The 18,033-nt window shown below is 60.1% G+C and overlaps 1 protein-coding gene across 1 annotated transcript; it reads left to right on the top strand.

Moving 5' to 3' along the window:
• The first annotated feature begins 1,347 nt into the window (after positions 1-1,347).
• On the top strand, positions 1,348-15,035 carry PPP1R9B (protein phosphatase 1, regulatory subunit 9B). The gene is made up of 10 exons (XM_004684335.2): positions 1,348-3,201; positions 6,795-6,927; positions 8,100-8,220; positions 9,465-9,569; positions 10,508-10,643; positions 11,244-11,396; positions 11,495-11,548; positions 12,575-12,804; positions 13,096-13,192; positions 13,390-15,035. The coding sequence occupies exons 1-10, from the start codon at positions 1,843-1,845 to the stop codon at positions 13,441-13,443; spliced, it is 2,442 nt and encodes an 813-aa protein (XP_004684392.1). The 5' UTR covers positions 1,348-1,842; the 3' UTR covers positions 13,444-15,035.
• Positions 15,036-18,033: the final 2,998 nt, after the last annotated feature.

Genomic DNA, 18,033 nt, shown 5'->3' with positions numbered 1-18,033 from the left:
CAAATCTTCCCTCTCCCTTGGCCTCTGGATCACCAGCCTCAGGATCCAGCCCTGTGGTTCCTGGCCCCTCCCTGCCCCAATATTCTGGGTTCCCAAGCGGCTGGCTTCCCACACCCCATCCCCCATGCTCTTTTGCACGTGCTAATGGGTTAATATCCCACAAAACCCACACACCCCTCTAGAGAGGAGGGGTAGAAGGACTCCCTTGGACAGCCCTTCCAGGCCAGTGGGAGGAGGAGAGTGGGAGATAGGGAAGAAGAGGAAGAGGATGGAAGGGGGGGAGGCAGACTCTGCAGGAAGGCCAGAGATGCAGGAAGCAGCTGGGAGGGGGAGGCTTTGTGCCTGAGTTGTTCACTGGGTCCTAGGGTCCACAAGATTCATCATGTTCTGGGATCTGTGGAGTGAACAAGTGCACCTGGACCTGCATTTGGTGGCCAGTGTCCTTTTGGTCAGAGACCCAACGCAGAGCGTTCTTAGGTGAAAGGTTGTCCCCAGGTCTCCAGAATTCCTCCCCCCACATGCCTTCTTGTTGGAGAGGCCAGAAGGCCCTGGCAGGGGCCCAGAGGCTGGGATTCCACCAGGCCTTCCCGGGCCAGGCCACCCTCTTCAGACTGGCATGGGGCAGTTACAGGCTGCCACCTGGGTGAGGACAGCTGGCCCCTGTCTCTGTTCCTCTTCTTCTTCCGTAAGACCAGGAGCACTGGGCCAAGGGGTCACATTTGAGGTGGGTGCAAACGTACTTTACGGGACAATTTTACAAAGCCGTCTCCTAGGCACAGTCTGAAGCTGTTCTGCTTCATAAAGTTTGCTGGCAGGCCCAGACATACGAGTTTTTTACTTTTTTATTTTAAAAGCGCTCTATGATTTTGATAACGCCCTTAAACCATATTAGGGAACCCTAAGGGCCTTGAAGGAAATAACCCTTTGCTCCACCCCATTGATCTCCCCTCACATTTGGGGTGGAGAGGTACCCCCACACCCAACCTGCACTGAGACCACTGTGGCAGGCTGGTTTCCCCCAATATGTGGTCGGGTGCATGTCTGTGGGCCATGTTAGCCACAGAGGTTGGGATGGAAGGACTGCAGAGGACTGGGCAGGGACTGGGGTCAGCGGAAGGCGAGGGACCGGCAGGGGAAGGGATACCTTCAGATGGAGGGGAAGGGGAGGGATCACCGACTCTGGCCCCGGAAATCCGATCCCTTTAGGACCCAGAGGTGCCAGTCCCCCAGCGGCGGCGGCGAGAAGGGCAGCCGCTCGGTCCCCGGCAGCCGCCGCTCGGGCTGAGCTAGAGAAAGACCGAAGCTTGGGGCGCGGGGGGGAGGGAGGGAGGGAGGGTGGCGCGGCGGCGCAGCGGCGGGGGTCCGCGGAGCAGCCATGGGTGCCGGGATGCCGGGCCCCCAGAGAGCCAAGGCCCCCGGTCGGGGTGGGGGACGCTTGGGCTGCCAGCCCCGCTGACACCGCCTCGGACGATGTGAGCCGGCGTCTCCGCCGCTGCTTCTCGGGCTGGGCGCACGGTCCCTCCGGCCCCGGACGCCGTTTTTTAATTTGGGTGGGGGCGACGGTTCCTGGCGGCTGGGGCGCTGGAAGAGGGGCTGGCTGTCTTTGGCAGCTTGATTGGGGGAGGCGACCCACACAGGGTACTCGTGGTTTTTTTTTTTTTTTTAATTTTTTTTTAAACGGGTTATCTGTTTTTGGCAGCTTGACTTGGGGGGAAGCCTAAAAGGGCCTTTCGGGGCTCTTTTTTTTTTCCGGGGGGAGGGGACGGTGGTCCCGACTTGGCGAGCCGCCTGTTGGAGGGGGGGAGCGGGAAGCACGGGGATGCAAACCCGGCTCCCCCCATCATGATGAAGACGGAGCCGCGGGGGCCCGGGGGTCCCCTCCGGAGCGCCTCCCCGCACCGCAGCGCCTACGAGGCGGGCATCCAGGCGCTGAAGCCGCCCGACGCGCCCGGGCCCGACGAGGCACCCAAGGCGGCCCACCACAAGAAATATGGCTCCAACGTCCACCGCATCAAAAGTATGTTCCTGCAGATGGGCACGACGGCGGGGCCGCCCGGCGAGGCAGGCGGCGGCGCCGGCCCCACCGAGGCCCCGCGGGCGCCCGAGCGCGGCGTGCGCCTGTCGCTGCCGCGGGCCAGCAGCCTGAACGAGAACGTGGACCACAGCGCCCTGCTCAAGCTGGGCACCAGCGTGTCGGAGCGCGTGAGCCGCTTCGACTCCAAGCCCGCGCCCTCCGCGCAGCCCGCGCCGCCGCCGCACCCGCCGTCCCGGCTACAGGAGACGAGGAAGCTCTTTGAACGGAGCGTCCCGGCGGCCGCGGGCGGCGACAAGGAGGCCGCGGCTCGGCGGCTGCTGAGGCAGGAGCGCGCCGGCCTGCAGGACCGGAAGCTGGACGTCGTGGTGCGCTTCAATGGCAGCACCGAGGCGCTGGACAAGCTGGACACCGACGCCGTGTCGCCGACGGTCAGCCAGCTCAGCGCTGTCTTTGAGAAGGCCGACTCGAGGACCGGCCTCCACCGCGGGCCCGGGCTCCCCAGGGCCTCGGCCGCGGGGGCGCCCCAGGTCAACTCGAAGCTGGTCAGTAAGCGGTCCCGGGTGTTCCAGCCGCCTCCGCCGCCGCCCGCCCCGTCGGGGGATGCCCCAGCAGAGAAGGAGCGCGGCCCTGGAGGGCAGCAGCCCCCGCAGCACCGAGTGGCTCCCGCCAGGCCGCCCCCCAAACCCCGGGAGGTGCGCAAGATTAAGCCGGTGGAGGTGGAGGAGAGCGGGGAGTCGGAGGCCGAGGCGGCGCCCGGGGAAGTGATCCAGGCAGAGGTGACGGTCCACGCCGCCCTGGAGAATGGCAGCACCTTGGCAACCACAGCCAGCCCTGCGCCCCAGGAGCAGAAGGCCCAGCTGGCCCCCGAGGAGGAGGCGGCGCCTGAGAGAGGGGTGGGTAATGGTCGGGCCCCGGACCTGGCCCCTGAGGAGGCAGATGAGTCCAGGAAGGAGGACTTCTCGGAGGCGGACTTGGTGGACGTGAGCGCCTACAGTGGGCTTGGGGAGGACTCCGGGGGCAGCGCCCTGGAGGAGGACGACGAAGATGAAGAGGATGGGGAGCCCCCCTACGAGCCCGAGTCGGGGTGCGTAGAGATCCCGGGGCTCTCCGAGGAAGAGGACCCAGCCCCGAGCCGGAAGATCCATTTCAGCACAGCGCCCATCCAAGTAAGTGAGCGCCCACCCCGCCCCCACGCGCCCCTGCCGGTGCGTGCTGTCGCCCCCGCCTCGCCGCCGGGTTTGGCTGGCTGAGTCAGCCCCCTTCCCGGAAGTTACCACCCTGAGGGGGACGCGCGAGTTCCAGCTGTTTGTCGGAAGGGGACGTTCCGGGCCTGGGCCGGCGGAGGGGTGGCCTGCCCTGACCTGCGCTCAGGTGCCCCTGCCTGCTGCCCCGCCCCCACGCGCCGGAGGCAGGGCTCGGGCTCCCGCGGGGGCTGGACACCTGCCTCCCTTGCCCGCCCAGACGTTCCGTGCCCCACAGGCTCCCGGAGGCCGGGGCTTGGGTGGTGAGATGGGTGTGTGTGTCCTCAGGACAGCCTTCCCACGTTCGTCCCTACTCCACTCTAGTGGGAGGGACTCCGGGGAGTAAAGAAACACTCCTTGCTTGCCTGGGTGGGAGCGAGAGGGGGGGGGGGAGAGAGGAGCCGGAACTTCCCAAAATGAAGGTGTGGGAGACTGCAGCCCTTCCGTCACAGGGCGGTAGCCCCCACCCCAGATTTGCAGAAGTGAAAGAGGGAAGGACCGTGAGCTGGCCTCGGGCCATGTGACTGGGGGTAGCTTGGTGCTGGGGTCTGTGCTATGTGACCTAGAGGTGACACACACTTTGGGGGGGACAGACTTGGTCTACAGCAGGGCCTGGAGGAGAAGGGGGTGGGGCTGGGATACCCCCCAGGGTGCCTGGCAGGGACCCCACACTCCCAGGGCCTTGGCAGGCCCCAAGTGCACTGGTCACAGTCCCTGGGTACCCTGGGGGGTGGGAGCTGCCCCCTTGGGGAGGGGGTCTTGGTTTCAGTGCCCCCCCCCACCCCCGCCACGATGAGTCTGGGTTTGTGGTTGTGGTAGTGCCTGAGATTCTCAGAGCAGTGCTACAGTTGGGAGGGGGAGAGGAGACATCCCCTGGGAATTAAGAACCACAGCCCTCACCACCAGCATCCCCCAATAGCACTCTCACTCTTGGCTGGCACATTCAGCCCAGGGGGCCCTGCTTACCATGGAGTGTCCAGGCTCTTGGACTTCCCTTGAACTGGACCCTGCCAGCCAAACCCTCAGCTGTTTGCCAGCAGTTTCCATGACTACTGCTGGGCACTGAAGCTGCCCAAATTTCCTCTCACCCGGCCACAGTACCTTACCCTCTGTCCCTCTTCCACCTCCCACCCCAACAAGGGCCCGGATGGTGCTACTCCCCCCATAGCCCTCTTGGGCTGTGACCTTCGGAGCTCTCTCCTGTCCCCTCAGCCCTCTGAAGGCTGTGGGACCCCAGTAGGAAGTGAGGTTTAGGAAGTGAGGTTTATGAATTTTGTGGGGACACCCTGGAAGGGTTGGGGAGTCAGGATCCAGCCCCAAACACAGAGGCTCTTGGGCACCACCAGTTCTCCACACAGCGCCATCCCTTGAGAGGTGGAGTTTGGTCTTTTAGTCCTTGGCCTCTGACTGTCTATATTTGACACCTTACCCTGATTTTTAGGTAAAAAATAGCACCTGATTTGGAGCAGTGCTCCCCAACTCCCCAGTGACCTGCTCGCCAGGGGTGTGTGGTACTGCCTTCTCAAGTCTGACTTTTGACCTTGCAGGGATTCCCTCCTGTCACCCTGGGCATCAGGGCCCAGTTTTCCCTCTCCCTGCCCCCACCCCTGCTTGGACACGGAGGCCTGGGGCTGGTGCCCCTCAGATGACCCAGTTGTTGCCTTATGGAGGTTTCCACTAGGTACACAGCCCAGTTCCAGATGGTCACCTGGAGCTGGACCCTCTGCTGGTTGGGCACATGATGGTGGGGGTGGGAGGGGTCTGGGGCCTCTGACAGAGGCCTGGGCTTCCTGCAGGGGGCAGGATTTGTGAGGTAGGAAAGAGGGGAGGGCAAAGTCCTGGAGGCACGGAGGGTGTCTTAGAGGTCACAGGCATATACGGGTGCATCTGTGCATGCTCGTGTGTGTGCTCACAAGGGGGGACCCTGATGCTGGAGCAGAGGGAGAGGGTCAAGGAACTCGGATGCAAAAGTGGGCCAAACCATTTGCCGACTCCACGCGGTTCCCTTCCCAGGCCTGGGGCATGTGTGCCAGGGCCTGCGCCCACCAGCACCCAGCTGGGCACAGCCATCCCACCCACCACTGCCCGGTGACCTTGGGTCACAGAGCTGTCTTGCTCCGAGCAGACTGGGTGGCCCGACCCTCCGGGGGGCTTAGGCTGCTGCCAGCTGTTGCCCAGGGCTGCTGTAAGAGCCTGAGCTCCAGTTTCTCTGATGTAAAATTGAGGGCAGTGAGTTAAGTGGCCACACAGGCCCCTCCCAGCTGTGCTTCTAATCCTGTGAACCCCCCACTGAGGGAGTGAGCCTTTGTGGGGGGAGGGGGCAAGGGGTTTGGACACTGAGCGAGTCCAAACAGCCTGGGGCTTGAGTGCCACTGCCTGCTGCCTAGGGTGCCCATGGAGCCTGTGCCTGGAGAAGACAGGGTCCTGCCTGGGGCCCCGAGGAGACAGGCCCATTCCGGCGCCTCAGGCCTCAGTCCCAGCCATCTGATAGAGCTGCTCCCACCCATCCTCGCCCCCGCTTGGCTCCAAGTGGTGCCAGCCTGTCGCTGCAGGCAATGAAGCAGGAACACGTCATGGTACCCCAAATGGTGCTCATTAACCTCCCACCGGGCCACCCTTACTGTGCCCAGAATTAGGCCCTGTTACAGAGCCGCTGCCCTACCTGCTCTGTTCCCCAGGAGAGGGTTGGGCGGAGGGATTCCTTTATTTTTTAAGACACAGAAGGTGGGAGCCAGGCAGGGCCCTTGGGCCCACAGAAGCTAGGCTGACATGGATAGTGTCAGCCACTGTCACTTCCCTGACCTCACTGTCACCAGACCCCTGGGCCACAGCCCTGAGTGGGGCCTCTTAGTATATGGGAATGGGGGTGCCTTTGAGCTGTGGCTCTGCAGGGAGCTGGGCTTGGCCTTGAGGCCAGGTGGTGGGGACTTGGGGGAGCGCCTGCCCTTTCTCCCTGGGGTGGAGGTGGTTCTGCCCGCCTTTTCCCCAGTGTCAAGTTCAGGTCAAACAGGTTGTGGGTGCCCCTCTGCCTCTCCCCACCCCTCCCCCCTTGTCTCACACCCCACTCCCCCCTCTCTCCCCATCTGGCATCCTCCAGCGCTTTCTCCATCTTCCGCCCCTCCTCCCCTCTCCGCTCCTGCTGTCTGCATCAGTCTGAGCCCTCTGCCTCTGCTGGCCCTCTAGGTGCCCACCTCTCAGTCTCGGTCCCTTTCTCTGACCTGGTTGCTGCTCTGATTTCGCCAGGATGTCCCCTCTTCTCCTTCACGGGGATTATGCTCTATCAGTTGGGTTGCACAGGAATAACAGTGTAGAAGAGACAAGGCTGTGCCCAGGAGCTTTAGGACGAGAATGGGCTTTGCTTCAAGCTGGGGTCACGTGGGGGGAGGGGAGGCCTCATTACCACCCGCCTGGGGAGGCCCTGAGGCAGGAGGGCATGTCAGTGGACATTGGACCCTCAGCGCCTCGTGCCGGGTCTGCGCTGGCCTCCTGCGCACCTCTGACCAGCTGCCCCCCCCCAGGTGTTCAGCACCTACTCCAATGAGGACTATGACCGTCGCAATGAGGATGTGGACCCCATGGCTGCGTCCGCCGAGTATGAGCTGGAGAAGCGCGTGGAGAGGTTGGAGCTGTTCCCTGTGGAGCTGGAGAAGGGTAAGAGGCTGGGGCCAGGTGACAGGTCTCCTCTGGGCCAGCTCTGGCCTGGGATTTCCGGGGATGTTCATGCACAGGAATGTTCAGCTTCTCCCTCTGACTGGCCCCACTCCACCACTGGCATCACTGCCCACTCTGGTGACGTTCTGCCCCACACTCCTGGGGGCATTGCGGGCTGGTCCCGGCTACCTGTTGGCCACACATGGGCAGAAACAGTCTCACTCTCCGCTCGCCGCAGGGGGACCCACGTGGAGGGGGCAGCACATCCATGTCCTTATGTCTGTAATCGTGCAGGGTGGGGGCGGCGGCCTCCAGAACAGCGTTTAATGGGGGACTTCGCCAGACTTTTGGGGGATTCTCCAAGGAAGTAAGCTTGAATTGAGCTCAGAAGATGATTTCAGGGCAGAATACAGGGGAGAGAGGAAACGCTGGGCTGGTCTGCGCAGAGAGAGGCCTCAACGTGCAACAAGGCCTACAAACCACGTGAAGGACACCCCCCTTCTTAGATGCACCAGCAGCTGTCACGGGCTCTAGAAAGGGATTCTAGAAAAGCCACACCTTCGTGCTGTGATGTGGGGAGAGACCGCTGTGGTGTGTGTGGCCACGCAGGAAGTGGGTGGACTTGAGAGGTCCTTGGGAGGCAGAATGGGCAGGATGTGGGGTATTTGGCCCAGGTGAGCTGTGAGGAGCGGGGAGGACTCCAGGTGTCTGCAGGTCTGGAGCTAGTAGGTGGTGGTGCCACCCCTCCTCCCAGCAAGTAGGGGGTGGAAAGGAGCTGTTTGTGGGGGAAGATCCTGAGTTTGGGTGTTGAGCCCCTGAGGGGAGTGGGCCTCAGGGGAGAAAGGCAGGGAGTTTTGGTCATTGAAGCTGTGAGTGTGGCTGAAAACGCTTGAGAAAGGAGAAGACCAAACCGGTCATGGCCCTCGGCCCCATCCAGCCATACACCTCACTGTCTCTCTCCTGGGAAGGGAGTGACCCAAGGGAATCCTGGTTGGGTTGGCCAACAGGGTGGACAGGACACACTTGAGGTGCAATGATATTATCTGGATGCATGAGCATGCCTCCAGAGTGAGGGTGGGGTGGGGGCGTTTACTCTGTGCCCTACAAACCCACTGGAGCCTCTGCAGATCTCCCCAGCCCCACCCCTTGCATGTCACCACTCTGCTCCACAGACTCCGAGGGTCTGGGCATCAGCATCATCGGCATGGGCGCCGGCGCAGACATGGGCCTGGAGAAGCTGGGCATCTTCGTCAAGACGGTCACTGAGGGGGGTGCAGCCCACCGGGACGGCAGGTACGCCCACCCTGCCCCACCAGCCAGTGTCTGAGGGGTGAGATGGATCCCTCCTTGCGCGGGGAGGGGTGCAGGTGTTTGAGGATCACTTCTGCCCCAGGGGCTGGCCCAGGTCCTGTGGACATAGTGAACAAAACAAGCAGGACCTGTACCCTCAGGGAACTTGCATTCTAGGGGCCGGGGGTGGGCGCTGGGTGGCATGCACGTCCTGGTTCTGAATGTTTGGGCCGTGCAGGGAGGGCCCGGGAGTGGGGGTGTGTAAAGGGTGGGGTGCTGTTGAGCATTCAGCGAACACCCACCCCTGATCTGAGGTAGAGCTAATGCCCAGCCCTTGAGGGTCAGTGACTAATAAGCCTTGCCCCTGGGAAGCCCCCATGGCCTGGGGGCAGCAGAGAAAATGATGGTGGCCGTCCCTGCTCCCACATAGCCTCCTGCTCCCACCCCCCTGGGGAGGCCCTGTGGCAGGAGGGCATGTCAGTGGGAGCCTGTCCCACGGTGACCTGTGGCAGGTCACTTGCGTGAGGGTGTCCCCCAGCTTGTGCCAGCTTGTGGGGCATGAGCCACTTATTATTGTATACATTGGCCTTTGTAAAAACTAGCCACTTCCTCCGTTTCCACTGGGAGCCCTGAGAGGAGGCCGGAGCTCTGCACAAGGTGGGATAGGAGGAAGGCGGCGGCCAGGGGTCCCTGACACCTTCGTTCTCGTCAGGCTGGACTGGACCAGCCCCCTTCTCCCTTGCATGGAGAACAAGGGCTTCCAGTGCCACGGCTGGGCCGGGCCGTGCCGGGCCCCTCCGCAGGGCACCCCGTGGGCAGGGTGTGTGCAAGAGCGCTTTCCCTAGACCACAGGCATTCAGGAGGAAGTCTGCAGGGCCCGGGCAGTGCACAGGCTGGTGTCATTTGTGTTATGAGCTCACACCAGCGTGTGGTGATGTGCTCTGTGGATGTCGGCCGCTGTCAGGTGTGATGGAGGAGGGGACAAGGGGACAAGAGTGTGGCTGTCACTGGGAGTGTGCTTTCACCCTCCTGGCGCTGGAAGCCTGTGGGTTTTGTTGGCCGGGTCTCACTAAATTGTGCAAGTGGGGCTGGCTGGTATCTGGGTCTCTGGCCTCAGGTGTTTTATGTTAGACAAAGCACCAGGTCCCTGGAGGGACTGAGCCTCTATTTCTGATGGGAGGGGGGCTTACCCCCACTCCTCAGGACCCCTAACTGATGTTGCTTCCCCCCCCACCCCACCCCCCCAGAATCCAGGTGAACGACCTCCTGGTGGAGGTGGATGGGACGAGTCTGGTGGGAGTGACCCAGAGCTTCGCAGCCTCTGTGCTCCGGAACACCAAGGGCCGTGTGCGGTGAGGCCCCAGCGGGCGCGGGTCGGGAGGGGCAGCCGGCAGACCTTGGCCTCATCCAACTCCTGGCCCACCTGCTCACACCCAGTTAGGGCTCTGGGAAGCCCGACTTAGAGAGGAGGTCCCTGCTGAAGGAATTGCTAGGCCTGGCTCTGGCCCTGTGACCTATGCCGCCTTCCCCCCACCACTGCTGGCCACAGCACTTAGGCTTCAAGGCCCCCCGTTCACTGCACCTCCATATTGAACTCTTCAACTTATTTCCCTTCCCGCTGCAGTCCCAACTCATTCATTGAAGACCCAGCATGCTCAGGGAACACCATCAAATTGGGGTCTTCCCTCTAAACCAGCCTATAATCTTGGGGAACTCTCCTCTCTCACTTGTAAGGGGGTCCATCTCTGGCTTAAGATTAAGGGACCATTACCTACTGACCCCCAGGGAGGGGCATTGCCCCCAAGAAATGGTGGTGGAGAGAAACAGGATGTGGGTGGGCACTGAGAGGAGGGGCTGGTGCCTGGAAGTTCCACTATTTCCTCTCCATCCTAATCTCCAGTCGCCATCATCCCACCCCTTCCTGAGGCTCCAGCCATGGAGTGCACACAGGACACACCTCCACTGCCCAGCCTACCGGCACAGCCTCCCCTGCCTCACTTAGCTGGCTCCTGAAATCATGTCCCCTGCAGCCCAGTCGGAAGTTTGACTGGCATCCTTCCTTCTCAGAACTGGCCAGGAGGCCTAGTGGACCTTCTGCCACTCCTGAGAAGGAAACCCAATAAGTCCCCAGCTCCTCCATTCATTATTAACACTCTGCAGCCTCTGGACTCGGCCCTCTCATTTCACCTCCCCTGGGAAGGTCTGGGTTTGGCTAGGGGAAGACCAGCAGGAGGACAGTGGCATTACTCAGCTGAGGACAAAAGCCGGGATGACGCTAGTGCCCCTGCAGGTTTATGATTGGCCGGGAGCGGCCAGGCGAGCAGAGCGAGGTGGCCCAGCTAATCCAGCAGACCCTGGAGCAAGAGCGATGGCAGCGGGAAATGATGGAGCAGAGATACGCCCAGTATGGGGAGGATGACGAGGAGGTAGGGACCCCTGGACTGGCGGGTGGTTTTGCTGCCCCCTTGTGGCAACTGAAGCATTAGCGACACCCTGTGCCTCTCCCCTTTCCCAGACCCTGTGAAGTCCAGCGTGCCACTCCCTATTCCACCCCCCCCCCCGCCCTGCCCCCAGTCTGAGGGAGGCCATGTAGACCCTCCCCTCAAAGAACCTCTAGAAAAATGGAGAAGTCATGCACTCTGTCTTCAGAGAGCCTTTCTGTCCTGCAAGTAAAACACAAGCCCCTCCAAGAGCCCCCGTTCTGAGGGGAGGACACAACCACTGACCTCATGGGGCTTGATCCGAGGAAGGAGACAGCTCTGGAACTTGGAACCTGCAGCATGAGGGGAAAAGTACAGGCAGCTTCTTTGGGGGTCCCAGACTTATGGGGGAACTTCCTTTGCCTCCAGGGGCTCCCAGGGGAGTAAACCATGCTTCTGGTGGGGTTCATTCTGACGGGGGCGACATGAGTCACGCCCTGGGTGCTGCCCCTGTGTGACCTGGGCCGGCTGCTACCCACCTACGTCCTGGTCACTGGGGCCAGGGAGTTGGTATGCTGGGGTAAGCAGCCTCCTGTCCCTTTGCAGACGGGAGAGTATGCCACTGACGAGGATGAGGAGCTGAGCCCCACATTCCCAGGTGGTGAGATGGCCATTGAGGTGTTTGAGCTGGCGGAAAATGAGGATGCACTGTCCCCTGTGGACATGGAGCCTGAGAAGCTGGTGCATAAGTTCAAGGAGGTGGGAGGAGGAGGGGCTCGGGGGTGGTGGAGGCCCAAGCCAGGCCAGGGACCTGCCCTTCAGCCCTGCAGAGCTGAGCACAGTCCTCTGCCCCACAGCTCCAGATCAAGCATGCTGTGACCGAGGCAGAGATCCAGCAGCTGAAAAGAAAGGTGAGGCTGTGGGGGGCAGGAGGGGCCCAGAATCCCACCTTCACACCTGGATACAGTGACAACTGCCCACCACCCTCAAGCACAGACAGCTACTCAGGCAGGGGAGTGTTGTGTTTTGCATGGGGCTCCGGACCTCTGCTCCACCTCTCACTGCGCAGTCTCCTCATCTGTACAGTGGGGTAGTGCCCACGCCATAGCGTCACGCGTGCATGCAAGGAGACAGTGCATGTAGCATCATTAGTGCCTGACACAGAGTTGCTGCTGCTCATAAAAAAGCCAAGCTATTAGCTGTTACACGAAGTGTCTCCTGTTCATACTGCCCACCTCGTCCCCTACATACAAGCCCAGCCTTAAATGCAAACCACAGAGACACACAGATAGACGCAAGCCAGCTAGGACCCCAGGCACCGGGAGACACCCTCCACCCAGACATAACATGGAGACGCTGGACCCCTGCCTCACGTTGCACCCTGGGGCCTCCGCCAGAGAGGACACACACAGACATGACGTTGCTCAGGACGAGTGTCACAGGACCCTCGCAGAGGGTGCCCAGCAGTGCCGCACGACACCAATAGGTACCCAAGCAGAGTGGGTCCCATATGCTCCAGGCATGTAGACACACAATCTTCGTGTTAAAAATCCGTGAGCTGGGAGTTCCAGCTTCCAGACGGGGAGAATAGGAGCCTCACAGACGTGGTGCCCCAGACACACTCCCAGTTGGTTGCTGGGGGCTGGGAGACGAGCTAGGATTGTTCAGGAAGCTGCAGGAGCACATGGCCACTGGGGCCAGCACTGCAGTGAGGAGACAGGGCAGGGGTGAGCCTCCCTGGCCTGCATCTGTCCTCTCACTGTCAACCCTTGTGAGCTTGGCAAGGCATCTCTCCTCTCCATGTTCAGTTCTCAGGCTCAGCCAAGGGGTTGGGGGGCAGTGGGCTCCCTAGCTACACAAAACACCCAGAGTCCCAGGCTGGGGGTGCCCGCTAGCTCTTCTGGACCCTCCATCCCTTGCGACCTCTTCTCTCTCAGCTGCAAGGCCTAGAGCAGGAGAAGGGGCGCTGGCGGGTGGAGAAGGCCCAGCTGGAGCAGAGTGTGGAAGAGAACAAGGAGCGCATGGAGAAACTGGAGGGCTACTGGGGCGAGGCCCAGAGCTTGTGCCAGGCTGTGGACGAGCACCTCCGTGAGACGCAGGCCCAGTACCAGGCACTGGAGCGCAAGTACAGCAAGGCCAAGCGGCTCATCAAAGACTACCAGCAGAAGTACGCGGCGGCCGGGTACTGGGGGGCTGGCCCCGGGAGGGCTGAGAGGTCTTTGGTGGGAGTTGCGCCCCACCCCAGGCTAAATAAGGAGGAAAGGAGCACAGAAGTTGGAGGGTCCCATGGTAGGGTGTCTGGACAGGGAAAGACTAGGCCCCAGAAGCTTGGGAAAGATCTGAGACTGAGAGCAAGAAGAGAGACAGCTGCCAGGTGGAGCTGAGGACCCTGAGACACCCTGGTTGCAAGCCGCAACGCACAACCATACCAACATCTGTCCCCCACCGCAATCCCCAGGGAGATCGAGTTCCTGAAAAAGGAGACAGCCCAGCGTCGGGTTCTGGAGGAGTCAGAGCTGGCTAGGAAGGAAGAGATGGACAAGCTCCTGGACAAGGTAGGCCCAGGGGTGCCCTAGGGGCAGCGCCTTCTGAAAGCAGCAGTCTCCCTCCCCAGAGCACCCCCTCTGTGGACCGTGAGGTGGGATGAGGGGTCATGCTACTGAGCTAGAGTTCATCGCCCCACCGCAGGGCAGCACAGGCAGGATGCTGCCAGTGTGCCCAGGCCTGATCTCCTCTCCCCTTTGTTTTCCAGATCTCAGAGCTGGAAGGAAACCTGCAAACACTGAGGAACTCCAATTCCACTTAACAGGAGTCATTCCTGGACCAGACAATAACGAATACCCTCCCATCGTCCTCCCTCCCCTGTCCTCAATACCCCACCCCGCTCTCTACCAGCCTGGGGACAGGTGCCCCGACTCCCCCACCCCTCCACCCCACCTCCCCCAGCTTCAGGGACCAGTGGGCCCATACACAGGCCCCTTTAGGTGGCCCAGGCAGACAGAGGTGGCTGGAAGGATGGCCTCCTTGCCCTAGGGGCTGAAGCAGAGGCAGGCCAAGGGACGGGAGGGCTGGCCTGGGTGGTGGATGGACAAAAGGACCTGCAGACCAAACTGCCAGACTTTCTAACCTCCAGCCTTTGTCTCTGGACTGGAATGGGGCTGGGGCTCTCCCAGCATCTCACCACTTGGAGGCTGCTCCCTGCCCATGGGGCTTCTGGGTGGCCCCTGGGCCTCTTGACTTGAGATTCACCTTCTTGGCCCTTCCCCTGCCCCCATCATTGTGCTGTCTGTTGCATCTCACCCTCCTGCTAGGAGGGGCTGCCTCCATATCTCCTCCCTCACCTGTCCCCCTCCCAGGAGGGATGGAGTCCACCCCAGAGCCTGGAGGCAGGGCCTGGCCCTGCACTGATTTCTCACATGTCCTTGGGGAAAGGGGGAGCAAGAACGGGAAAGGGGGAAGAATCCAGGATACCTGGCCCCCACTTCCCCCTTTCCTGGGGCAGCAACCCTCAACTTCTCCCTGTGCCTCCCCTCCCCCAGGTGCCAAATAGCCATAACCTCTTCCTGAAACTGTTCTAGGGCCGCTCTAGGGTCCAGGTCTCCTGGGAATGCCAGGGGTGTAAGGAGGTCAGCTTAGGGTGTCTGGCTGCACAGACCCTCGTCTCCAGCCAGGGGCACATTTCTTGCAGGAGAGCCAGGCCCTGCCCTGCCCTGCTCAGCCCAGGGCCACACCTGGAAGCCTTGTACTAACATCGCAGAGATTCAGCCTCACCCCACTCCACCCCCACTGTTTTCCACTGTTTTAACTGGAGGGCAAAATTTTACTAATCTTTTTGGAGACCAGGGCTGCCTTAGTGGCAGCCTGCTTTCTAAGTGAAATCGATTCCTTTTCCCCACTTGAACCCCAAATTGGGGCTTGGACCAAGGGAAGTGAGACCCCCCCATAACCCCAGGTCTCTCCACTTTCGGAATCCACCTCATTTTGCCCCTTCCTCATGCCCCAGCCCCACCCTGGGGTTTTTGATCATTTTTTAAAAACACAACCCCTGCCCCGACCGTTTAGGCTTCTATTCGTCCCCTGTAAATAGACCATGCCATTGATCAGTATTTCTTGCCCTCCCCGCCCCATTCCTGCCCCCAGTCGTGCCCCACCCTTGAAAGAGCAGGCTGTCTCGGCTCGCCCAGCCCGCGCACTTCACCTCCACCGCCCGGGCAGATGGGGGCGGGGCTAGGGGCGGGTCCACAGGGCACTTCCGGCTCGGCGGGCCAATGGCCGTCCCTGCCCCGCCCCCCGCAGGACCACGTCTCTGTATATAATATATATATGTATGTATTGTTCCCGGTTTTGTACGGACCATGCCCTCTGTCAGGTTGTCCCCATAAAAGCAGCCCCCAGAGCCTCGCTGCCTGGTTTCTTGATTCGGGGGGAGGGGATGGGGTGCCAGTGCTGCCTCTGACTTTGAAGATCTTATTCACGCCTGGATTCAGCAAATTTGCTCTCCACCACCATTACCCCCATCAGCGCCTACGCTTTATTTTTTCCAGTCCAGGACAGGTTTCTAGGGGGAACTGCACGCCCACTGAACTTCTCTTTTTACAAGATTTCTGATGGAATTTACGGGTTGGGTTATTTGCGGTAAGGTGAACCCTTCCTTCCCCTGAGAAGTCCTCAAATCAGGGTACCCTCTGCCTCCCAATCTGAGCGATCTCCTGTGAAGTAGTTGAAGGAGCAAAGGTTACCTGGGACTGGGAGGTGAAATGTCAACGCAGTTTTCAGGGCTCTAGGGCAGCCTGAGTGGCCATTGGTAGTCCTTGCCCCGTGCTTGGTGCCAGCAGCTCTGCTTGCTAACTCACCAGCTGATCAGCCGAGAGCCGGTATTCTGAGTTCAGATGCCAGGTTTCAGGGACCAACTTTGGTGAAGTGCCAGTGGTGGGGGAGACAGGCCCCCAGGTTATGGATGTCCCCAGCACCAGCCTTTCCTTGTCTGTAAACCTAATTACAAAGCACTTGGATTCCATGATCTGGCTCCCATGGGGAGACATTCCCCTTTGGCTTAAAGAATAGGATTCCCTGTATTAGGTCCTTCAGGGTCATCCAAGATGAGCAGCCTCTCAGAAACTAAACCCTTTAGTTTCTGAGGCAGCAACTACTTTGTGGATGACTCTGTCACATAAGTCTCAAGCCAAATTCTGGCTTCTGATAGCTTCCAACCAAAGATTATAGTTCTTCACTTCAGGGCCAAATAGGACCTTTTTAAGCCTGCCACCACCCTGGGGGTCATCTGGAAGCTTGGGGATGGCGACCATGTCTCTCAAGACATCTCCAAGTGGATCATCCCTGGAATACCCTGGGGTCCCTGGAAATGCTGAGGACAGATCCAGGTGGCTGACTCCCAGGATCAGAGACCACCAAACCATAAGGTCACAGGTCAGGGTTCCATAATTAGCGGTCACAGGAAGTCTCCCCAAGAAGTACAGTGGTTGGGCTTTTTGAGGAGGGAAGCCAGACATGGGGGATGAGGGCTTGTGCTGGTCTTTGATTAAGCATTCAGAGCAGGGTCCTACTGCCTGTCTGTCCCGAGGGCTCACTGGGGTACGTGCACATTTTTCTAAAAGGTGGGCCAAGTTACTGCTCATGTCTGTGTGTTGTGTGGCTTTGGGTATCGTGTGAGGTATGGTGATGGTTTCTTAGGCCTAGGATGTGACTCATCCAGAACACATGTCCATGTTTGAAGCTTTTTGTCTATGGTGATGGGCAGACCTCTGACACTTGTCACCTCAGCTCTGCCCTGTCACCTGCTCAGTTCTTAGGAGCTTGAATGGGTGTGACACAACCCCAACATTTGCCATAGGGCAGGGAAATCAGATGAGGGGGCTTCTCAACTCTCAGAAGCTTAGGTATCACTGGAATAGGGGCTTCTCTAAGGTCCTTTGGTCTGACAGACACCCACAGAACCTGCCCTGGAGCACTCACATTTCATACCCATTCCTTTGGGGTCTACAGAAATCTTACCAGATACCTTACAAGCCACATCCTTACCAGATACCTTACAAGCCACATCCTCTTTTTTAAAAAACCAGACATAGTCCCAACTGGATGTCACCCAGAGACCTGAAAATTCACACAGATCTTGGACCGTCATTCCTAAAGGTTATTAGTTCTGTCCTCATTTATAGTCTGGAGACCATCTTGGCTTCAATGTGCTATCTCCCTCGTTTCTTTAGAGACCTGGGACTTCAGAGACTCCACCAGGGAGCTTAATGTCTATACTGCATTCTCCCCCCTCAGCTCTGAGCCCCCACAACCAGCCTTATACCTTGCTTTAGAGCAAACTACTCTCATTCTTCTAAGTCTCCACTTTCTTAAAATGGGGGAAATAGAAACAACTAACTCCTAGCTTTATTATGAGGGTGATACTGAATAAATCTAACGTGCATAGTACAGTGCCTGGCATCTCCTAAACCACAGAAGTATGGTAGTTAGTTGTTGATTATTACATTATCTCCTGCAGCTGGCCTGCCACCACCTCCAGCTGACCAGGTCCAAGTCTGATCTCATCCCATCCCTGCCTGCTCCACCTCCGGAGCTCCAGACTTCAAGCCAAGACCTGCAATCATCCTAGACCCCTCCCTCCTCAGCATCCAGCTGTCCCCAAGTCCTGTCAATCTCTTCAGTTCTACTTCCTGAGTCCTTTGCAACTTGATTTTAACCTTCATGCCCAATGCCATCTTCAGCCATATGAGGGGTCTCCCTGCCTTCAAGGGGCCCTCTCCAGGCCACTGGCCACAGAGGAATCTAGGGGTTCTTCCTAAACCTGGAATCTGAGCCTCCCCTCCTGATAACACGCCCTCCTCCCCTCATGGCACTTAGGCTAAAATGCAAGCACTCCCTCCACCCACACACCAGAGCAGGACACACACACTCAACTTCCTCTCTTGCCCACTCACCCCAAGGTCCCTCTAGCACCTCTTCCCCGCCTGGGCTTGCAGGAGTAGTCAACCCATCACCTCCACCAGGAAACCTCCAGGATCTTCTCCACTCCATCACCCGGCCCCCAGCAGGGGCCAGAAGCCTCTCCCCGCGCAGAAACCTCCTCGTGAACCCGGTCTCCCGCCCCGGGCTGGGAGGACCTTCCACTGGTCTGGCCTCCGACCACACCTGGGGCCCGACAGCCTGGCCGGGGTCAGTTCTGGTCCCCGAGGTGCCCGCCTGGGCACATCCGCCTGCGGGGCTCACGTCTACTGACTGGGCGCCTCGGGGGCGCGTGGACCTCGGCGGTGGCGGAAGCCCCATGGGTCCAGAGGCGGGGCTGCCTCTCGGGGCTCCCTCCCACCCGGACTCCCGCGGCCGAGGAAGTGGCGTTAACTCAGAATCCCCGGTCCGGTAGCGGCGGGGG

This window comes from Condylura cristata, unplaced genomic scaffold (genome assembly GCF_000260355.1).
Source record: "Condylura cristata isolate star-nosed mole 26May11 unplaced genomic scaffold, ConCri1.0 scaffold00017, whole genome shotgun sequence".
Taxonomy (NCBI): domain Eukaryota; kingdom Metazoa; phylum Chordata; class Mammalia; order Eulipotyphla; family Talpidae; genus Condylura; species Condylura cristata.
This window is presented reverse-complemented; position numbering and strand designations above follow the sequence as displayed.